Source organism: Hyperoodon ampullatus (genome assembly GCF_949752795.1).
Source record: "Hyperoodon ampullatus genome assembly, contig: scaffold_632, whole genome shotgun sequence".
In the NCBI taxonomy this organism is placed as follows: domain Eukaryota; kingdom Metazoa; phylum Chordata; class Mammalia; order Artiodactyla; family Ziphiidae; genus Hyperoodon; species Hyperoodon ampullatus.
The window spans coordinates 5,850-14,839 of record NW_027640860.1 but is presented as its reverse complement, the minus strand read 5'-3'; the positions used below and the strand labels follow the sequence as shown (position 1 = coordinate 14,839).

The following is an 8,990-nucleotide window of genomic DNA, read 5'->3' as shown; positions in this document are numbered from 1 at the left end:
AAATGGACTAAAACGTCCAATTAGGAGATGAAGGACTTTAAACTGGGTAAGAAATATATTTGGTATACAATATACCAAGTACCAATAGATTGTATATTGGAGAGTATATTGGAGACATAATATTTGGAGATACAATAAGAACATAAAGACCCATTAATGGTGAAGAAAGGACTAAGAAAATTAACATGCAAATACTAAGCAAATGAAGTAGGTGTGGCCCAATGAGGCACAGGCAGAGCAGACTCAAAGGCAGATGTCTTGTTAGAGACAGAAACAGTGAACAGGCGAGCCACAGAAACTAACAGCAGAGCCTCAAATGCAGCTCCTTAAACAGGGCGCCAGAGAGCACTGGGAGGTGCACAGACCCCCTGGTGGGTGTGAGACTTCAACACGCCTCTGGCACACTGCGCCCACACTCGTGAGCAGATGTGAGACACTTCCAGAAACCAGCAGAGACCTGGAGACTCCTTCCATCCCCACCCACCCCACCCGCGGGACCCCCAAGACCCCCGACCTCCTTTTCCTCCCGCCCTGCCCCCACCTTGCAGACCTGCTTTGCACAGCCAGCCCCCAAGTCCACTACCTGATGTCTTGGGCCTGCAGCTCTGGCTCCATGAGAACCTCGGTGAGCACCCCCCTGCACTCGGGGCCGCACCCACCCCGTGTCAGCCGGCTCAAGCTGAGGGGCCCCCGCCTCCCCTGCCGTGGGCTGGCTGGGGCGCAGGCGTGGCTCCCTGAATTCTCCACATCCAGTGCTCCTCTACCAGTGTATTTCACGTTGGTCATGCCCAGGATTCCTGACTGTTAGCGCCACTTACCACCTCCAGCTTCCAGGGTTGAAGGTGAGACGCTGGATGCCCTCCTGGTAACTCTGCCACTATAGTCATCTCTCCTTTCATCCGGAAGCTTAAACGGTCTTGTTCTCTCTAGACTCTATAGAGTTTCATCAACTTAGATTTTATAATCAGAATGCACCCAGTTGTGTCTTTTCTCACCAGTTTTGCTGAGCACCTGGTGTGCCCTGTGATCTGTGGGTTCTCCCCCAGCTCAGGAATCTTCTCTGGTGTAGGTGCCACTTCCCCGCGCCCCCCGTGCATCACTTTTTCCTCCTGGAATTCCCATCACCCCACCAAGCCTCCATTCTCTTCCCGCATAACATTCATTTTTATTTTTGTGTTATAATACATTGTAATCACTAGTGTTTTAAATACACAAATTGTACTTGATTTGGACCATATGTGACTGTTAACACCTTCAAATAGGTACTTAACTTCTTGGGATTTAAGACACTGGACGGAGCCTAAGGATCAGATGGACAGAAAGAGTGACAGCAGATGAGTGACAGGGGTGGAGCTGGGCTGGAGCCCGAGCCTCCTGAGCAGCCACGTCACCCCTCCCCCCGGCCCCCGGTTTCTTCCAGCCCCCGCTGTGGTCCCGCGGGTGGGAGGAGCATGTGGCAGGGGCCCGGGAGGGGACGCCACCTTAAGCCACAGTGCTAAGTGAACCTGCGTGAGAGAAACAGCTGTGCGCGGCATCCTGGAGAACAACACCCTTTATTCGGCACTAGAGACAGAGTCCGTGTCACCGAGCTGCCCGTGCAGCCCTAGTGGCAGGGTTGCCGGAACTGCAGGCCACAGTAGCCACACGTCCCCGTCTTTGTTTCTTTGTCCTGGAAAATTCAAAGGGAAAGATCTCCTATTTCCGTATTCTACGTCAATCTAGAGACAGGTAGACCTCAGACACTAAAAGCAGACACTGGAAACACACAGCCAACCAGGGGCGCCCATGGAGCTCCGGGGTCAATGCCTGACGCTGGACATGTCTGTGCCAGAGGCCCTGGGTCCAGCCTGCTCCACCCAGACTCACTGGGATTGCAGGCTCCCCGCCCTGGAACACATGGCTCGGTCCCCGTCCCCCTCCCGGCCCTCGAGCAGGGGCCTGGAAGGACTGGAGGGTGGCGCGCAGAGCAGAGGCCCACCCCTCAGGGGTGGGGTCCAGCCCAGACACAGCAGCAGGGGCGGCGGTGGGTCCTGCCCTGTCGCAACACCACGTGCACCTGAGCTTTATCCCGAGGCATCCTTCTCTGCTCTAACACCCGGTGTACCATTCTCCTTCTCAAAGGCTCTGTGCGTGTAGTTATCAACAATGTAAACGATCACACAGGCACCGACACGATGGTTCCCTGGGAAAGACAGAGGCCTACAAGTCTGAGGGAAAGCAGTGCTGGTGACACTAAGGGTGTTGCACACACGTCACAGTCAAAGCTGCCCTGGACACGCCCTTTGTTCAGCCCCTGTCATATGGTCTGTGGGCAAGGCCGAGTGGGAGAGGGTGAGGCCAGCGGGGTGAGGCCAGGACACAAGGACGGGGGTCCGGGGACGGACGGCACGTTACCAGGTTTATGTACACTTTGGGGTGGCCCAGGGCCCCCCCTCCACCGTCACACGATATCACTCGACTCTCAACTTGGCTCACAGGCTGCTCTGCTATCAGGTCGATGGCAAAGTTCTCATTCACCTGGAAAAAGACAGACAGGAGAAGCTCGTACAGACAAGCACAAACACTGGACGCTCTCATGGAATTTAAATCAACGTAGACCGCCCCCCACATACACGCACACACTGCCAGCGAAGGCACATTCTGTACCGTTTCATTTAAATATTATCAGTGTAGATCTTCAAAATACACAAGTAATTAACTACACATTATACACCTTTAACTTTTCATTTAGATATAATTTCAAACTTACAGAAAAGCTGCAAGAATTACAACGGCACGAAGAATTCTCCTTTGTCTCTACGTGGATTCACCCTGCTAACATCCCGCCCCACGTGCAGCTTCAACTGCTCTCTCCTGGCCCTGCCGCACCCTCCCTCTCACACCTGCACACAGACACACGTGCACACACACACTCTCCTACTCTTATCTGCTGGAAAAGACCAGAAGCAGCAGCTGACGCAGGGGCCAGGAGCCACGCTGTCTCCATGACCACTTCACTATGGGACCAGGCTCTGAACTAACAGCTGGTTCGGGGTCCCGAGCAGAAAATGTGACAGATGAGGCTGAGCCACGTTGCGATGGAGGGAAAGGCAGCCTCAGACTACAAGGGCTGCTCCACGTGGGAAACTGGAGGGACGACGGCACCATAATCACAAAGCATGGAAACACAACATGCTTGAACCCGCGGTTCCACAGAGATGCTCTAAATCCACTGATTTCCTTACTGGAAGGAATCAACTCATGACTTTCAAGCTGGTGAATAAAGGGGAAGAGCGACGCACCGCTCCTCTTTCCTCGGGGAGCCAGCTTCTCCTGGTGCAGGTACTCAGCTGGGAGGCACAGAATGTCGTCTGAGCTGAGGAAGCTGGAGACGCTCACCCACAGCAGGCAGAACCGGAACCGGAACCGCCACGCATGGCCCGGCAGAAGCCCAACATTACGGGCAGCGGCTGGATCTACACACCGACCCCAATCTGATCTGATGGGGCTGCGGGATCCCACCCCAGCTGACACACTCAGGGTGCAAAGCAGCAAGATCACACCTCGAAGGTCCCCCATCTCTGGGGGCCCAAGGGTCACGGGGTTGGAACACGGTAACAGAGGTCAGACACGGTCAGCGTGGGGTCCCGCTCTCCCCCTTCCAGACTCCTCTGCAGACAAGCACGCAGACGAGACACTCGGGGTGTAAACGCTGCCCGAGGTCACTGTGATTCTGGCTCCGTGAGGAACCCCAGTATCTGCTCATCACGATGGTGAGAAGTGTTGTGCCCCGTCAGTCCTGGAGGACCAAGGCCACGTGGCTCCCCGCTCTGGCACCCAGAACCCCACCTGCACCCAGAGGGGCCCGAGGCTGCAGTGGAGAGAAGAAAACAAGGATCGATCTTTACAAACAACGGCGGGAGGGGCATCTAGTTTAGTAAAACTGGAGCATAATCCACTTGCATCTAGGAGCACTGAACGCAGAGCAGAGCCCTCCCACCCGCTGCCACCAAGACACTCGGCAGTGCTGACGTCCTGAGCCCGCAGAACGGGGACGACATTCCCGTTTTTGGAAAGCTGTGTTGGCTAGAGATGCTGCTATCCCAACGCTTTCCCTGGGATTCCTATTTCCGGAAAGGGAGCAGGGAGTGAGGAAGTGCAGCCCCCTCAGAACACGCGTGGCTGTGTTGTCCCCACTGCTGTCCACGCCCCAGGGGCCCCACGTCCCCAAACCGGAGCCCCACAGGGTCCACCCGACTGACAAACACGGCACAACAGCCATGCTAGCCAACTTCCGGGCCCAGCACCACCCTCCGCCTGAGGATGCCGCGGGCGCCCGTCACGCACGGGCAGGAAACGTCGGCTTTTAATTCCATGCGTGTAACCACGAAGTAACAAAACGACTTCCATTGCCGCAGAGGAACAGGGGGTCGGCCGGGCCCTCTACCGGCTCCGGTGACGCAGGACCACTGCAGGCCGACTTCTGCGCCTCCCTGGGGGCGGCGGCTGGGCCCGTGCTTCATGAGCATGTCCTCTCCACAGGCCGGTCCTAGGCCAAGGGCCGGGGGTTCCTGGGCAGACTCGCTGCAGCCACATGCGGACACTCCCCACCTTTCCTGCGAAGGCGGCTCGACCGCCCAGCTTCCTGCTCTCCTCGTTCCTCAGACTAAGGGCACATTCAGCTTATTCCTTAAAATTCACCCAAACGAAACCGTACAGACAGTAAGATCAGTGGTTGTCAGGGACTGTCCAGCGGGAGGACGAAGAGCTGGCGCACACGGGAGTTCAGGGCAGTGAAGTGCTGTGTCACACTGCCACGCTGGGTACGAGACGCCACGCACTTGTCCATGGCGCACAGGGGAGTTCAGGGCAGTGAAGTGCTGTGTGTCATACTGCCATGCTGGATACGAGACGTCACGCACTTGTCCATGGCGCACAGGGGAGCTCAGGGCAGTGAAGTGCTGTGTGTCACACTGCCATGCTGGGTATGAGATGCCATGCACTTGTCCATGGCGCACAGGGGAGCTCAGGGCAGTGAAGTGCTGTGTCACACTGCCACGCTGGGTACGAGACGCCACGCACTTGTCCATGGCGCACAGGGGAGCTCAGGGCAGTGAAGTGCTGTGTGTCATACTGCCACGCTGGATACGAGACGCCACGCACTTGTCCATGGCGCACAGGGGAGCTCAGGGCAGTGAAGTACTGTGTGTCACACTGCCATGCTGGGTATGAGATGCCATGCACTTGTCCATGGTGCACAGGGGAGCTCAGGGCAGTGAAGTGCTGTGTCACACTGCCACGCTGGGTACGAGACGCCACACACTTGTCCATGGCGCACAGGGGAGCTCAGGGCAGTGAAGTGCTGTGTCACACTGCCACGCTGGGTACGAGACGCCACGCACTTGTCCATGGCGCACAGGGGAGCTCAGGGCAGTGAAGTGCTGTGTCACACTGCCACGCTGGGTACGAGACGCCACGCACTTGTCCATGGCGCACAGGGGAGCTCAGGGCAGTGAAGTGCTGTGTCACACTGCCACGCTGGATATGAGACGCCACGCACTTGTCCAAACCCACAGAACGTACGACACCAAGAGTGAACCTACCACATAAACCGAAACCACGGACTTGAGTTAACACAACGCATCACTATTCAGCAAGTGTTCAAACCTGTCACTTCTCACAAAGGCAGCGCACTCAGGCAACAGGAGAATAACAGGGACGCTGTGGAGGGGGGAGGGATATAGGAACTCCTACTCTCTGTGCAAGTTTTCAGCATGCCTAAAGGTCTTTTTTTTTTTTAATTTATTTATTTTTGGCTGCGTTGGGTCTTCGTTTCTGTGCGAGGGCTTTCTCTAGTTGCGGCGAGTGGGGGTCACTCTTCATCGCGGTGCGCGGGCCTCTCACTATCGCGGCCTCTCTGCCTGAGGAGCACAGGCTCCAGACGCGCAGGCTCAGTAGTTGTGGCGCACGGGCTTAGTTACTCCGCGGCATGTGGGATCTTCCCAGACCAGGGCTCGAACCCGTGTCTCCTGCATTGGCAGGCAGACTCTTAACCACTGCCCCACCAGGGAAGCCCCCTAAAGGTCTTTTAAAACAACAGTCTCTTGGAAACCAAAAAAAATGCCAAATTTTTGTCGCAAGAATGAAAGCCGGAGAGACCTGCTGCACATCTTACATGAGCATGGGCCCCTGGTTGCTCACGATCTCGGACAGGAAAAGGCCCCAGAGATCCCGAGCGGGGAGGGGTCAAGGGTTGCAGCCGGTTCAGGACTGTGGTGAGCTGACGGTCTCAGCGAGGCGACATCACCAGCACTGCCCCCTCCATTCACACGTTACTGGCTTCACGAACTCTGGAAGGTCTGGTTCCGTGTTTAAGTTGCTCCCTGATGTCTGGCCCCAGCGAGCACAATCAGAAACCAGAAGCCACAGTAGAATTCACAGGAGAGACGAGTGTGACAGGCTGAGATGGAAAGCCGGGGGCAGGGTTGACCCCAGGGCTTCAGGATGCATCTGCTGGAACTGCTCCATCCAGGGGGCCAGAGTCCTCACCCCACGACACCCTCAAAGTGGGAACAGAAGTAGGAAACCAGACCCTGGGGATGGACAACGTAACCAAGGTCAGAGGGAGGGGAGATGCGATTTAGGGACAGCTGAGGGTGGCAGGAAGAATCAACAGGCTGCCTGAAAGGGAGAAGTGACGCCAGGTGACTGCTGGGGAGGGGTGGAGGGAGGCCTGAGCCAGGGCGGTGAGGACTCCCTCTGAGGTGGCAGGCACAGGAGGGGAAGTGGGAAGAAAGCAGGCCACCGAGGCGAAAGGATTCCAGTGTCCAGCGGTTGCACTGGTGTTTCAGACCCATTCAGGGAAGACCCACCCATGTGCTGTCTTCAGCTTGTCAGTCAAAGTCCCTAAAAGAACCAGCCTAATCTGTATGCTGTGAACCACGGAAAACATACTCCAAAAAGTGACTGAAAGAGTAATTTTAAAAAACTGATGTGACTCTGCTTTAACCTGGGAGTCTCAGAAGTATAAGGCACAGAAGTGAAAGAAAAGATCACGCCCGTTTACACGTAAGCTAAAACTATACTCACAAGATGTCATGTTACATATTTCAGGGGGAAAAAAATAAAAACAGAACTAGACATGTTTAACAAGAAACGCAGAATTCCAGAGATTCTAGACTGCTCACAATTTGGGGAGAATTTACTTAAGTTTTACAGATTAGTATTAATTTCTTCTTCGTTGTAAGAAGTTTTATGAACGCTCACCTCCCTTTCGCTGGATCCTTCACTCACCTCTTTCTGACGACCTACAAATCGAACTTTCCTGTAGTCTTTATTGTCATAAACCTGAAAAGAAAAAGACCGTATGTCATTTTTTACGGCCCAATCCTGTATCTTATACCAATCATAAACGTTTCAGGAAAAGTGTTTTCTTAACGTTTAGGCCATTCATGATCACACACCCCAGGAGTAAGTGTAGTTGCGCACCCAGGGGCATTTTTCAGCAGGATTCCTAACAGGACATCAGGCAGTAGTCTGAATTGGAAGTAGCAAGGTACGGAAGGAGCACAGGAGAGCAGTCCTAGCGGAGGGGGACACCCGCCTTCGATCTCAGAGGCCCCAGAGCTCCCTTCCTCTCTGAACCTGCTCCGTGACCTTCTTTTTTTTTGCGGTACGCGGGCCTCTCACTGTTGTGGCTTTTCCCGTTGCGGAGCACAGGCTCCGGACGCGCAGGCTCAGCGGCCATGGCTCACGGGCCCAGCCGCTCCGCGGCATGTGGGATCTTCCCGGACCGGGGCACGAACCCGTGTCCCCTGCATCGGCAGGCGGACTCTTAACCACTGCGCCACCAGCGAATCCCGCTCCGTGACCTTTTCTTAACACAGGTACTCACTCCCTCATATTTGGGCTGAGGATCATAGCCAACGCTGTGTTTGTATTTTAGTAACTCGACAGCAGACCCTCGAGTTACTAAAATGTGGTATTCAACATTACACAAACATGAGAAGATAGGACCCACAGAATTGGTCATTTCTGACTCCACCGGAGTTCTCCCCACAGTAACCACGGGGCTACCCCGGGATAACAGTCTTGTTTCCGAGTTGGCTCCGAGGATGAGACCACAGTGGCTGCAGACAGCCCCTCGGTACCCCTGCGGGTAGTGGGCCCGGGCCCCGGACGGGGAGACCGAAGACGGGACCGCAGGCGCTGGGTCTGGGGCGTCAGGGGCACTGGGGGACTGGACTGCGGGTACTGGGCCCGGGGCCCCGAGGGGCTGGACCGTGGGACCCGGGTGCTGGGCCGGGGGAACAGTAGGGACCGGGGTGCTGGGCGACTGGACCACGGGCACTGAGCTTGGGGCACAGGGTGCACCGGGGCGCTGGACCCCGGGGACACGGCGGCCGAGCCGGGGCTCCGCCCACCTGAGCGCCCCGAAGGGGAGGGCGCTCTCCGCGCCGCAGGGGTTACCTGGCCGGTGTGCGTGACCTTCTCCCCGGCCGGCGAAGTCCGCACCCCGAAGCACCTGGCGGCCCCGGGCAGGCTCCGCGCCGCCGCGCCTCCCCGGCCCAGCAGCCTGAGGACGGTCACCGCCGCCGCCATCTTTCAGGCTGACCCTTGACCCTGCGCACCGATGCGCCGAGCGCCTACGCATGCGCACGGAGTCCGCAGGGACCGCTCGGCCGGTATTTACCTCGGCCGGGGAGGCGCGCACGCGCGGTGCGGTCAGGCAGGTGCGGCCGCCTGGTGCTGCCGCGGGTGGGGGCTCAGCCCGGATAAGGCGGGACACTCCGCGCAACCTTGGCACTTAGTGTTGCTCCACTTACCAGGGGCAGGGCAGGGGAGGATGGAAACGGAAGATGCAGTGCTTACCTTCGATGGTAACGGATAATCATGGGGAGTTACATGTTGAATGTTGTGAATGTTGGAGATGAGTCCTTGCTTAGAGGAAACTGGAAGTACATCATGTTGGACAGAGCGCATTTCTTTGTGGTTCTGGGGTTTCTGCAGCA

The 8,990-nt window shown here is 56.5% G+C and overlaps 1 protein-coding gene across 2 annotated transcripts; it reads right to left on the bottom strand.

Annotated features, from left to right (window-relative positions):
• Positions 1-1,537: 1,537 nt before the first annotated feature.
• On the bottom strand, positions 1,538-8,594 carry NDUFS6 (NADH:ubiquinone oxidoreductase subunit S6). Of its 2 annotated transcripts, none has more exons than XM_079728615.1 (4): positions 8,449-8,594; positions 7,246-7,326; positions 2,395-2,517; positions 1,538-1,669 (listed from the first exon to the last, which is right to left on the bottom strand). In XM_079728615.1, the coding sequence occupies exons 1-4, from the start codon at positions 8,578-8,580 to the stop codon at positions 1,604-1,606; spliced, it is 402 nt and encodes a 133-aa protein (XP_079584741.1). In that variant the 5' UTR covers positions 8,581-8,594; the 3' UTR covers positions 1,538-1,603. The 2 variants fall into 2 exon arrangements, with proteins under 2 accessions (XP_079584741.1, XP_079584742.1); XM_079728616.1 differs by having other exon boundaries at positions 7,273-7,326.
• Between the last annotated feature and the right edge of the window lie 396 nt (positions 8,595-8,990).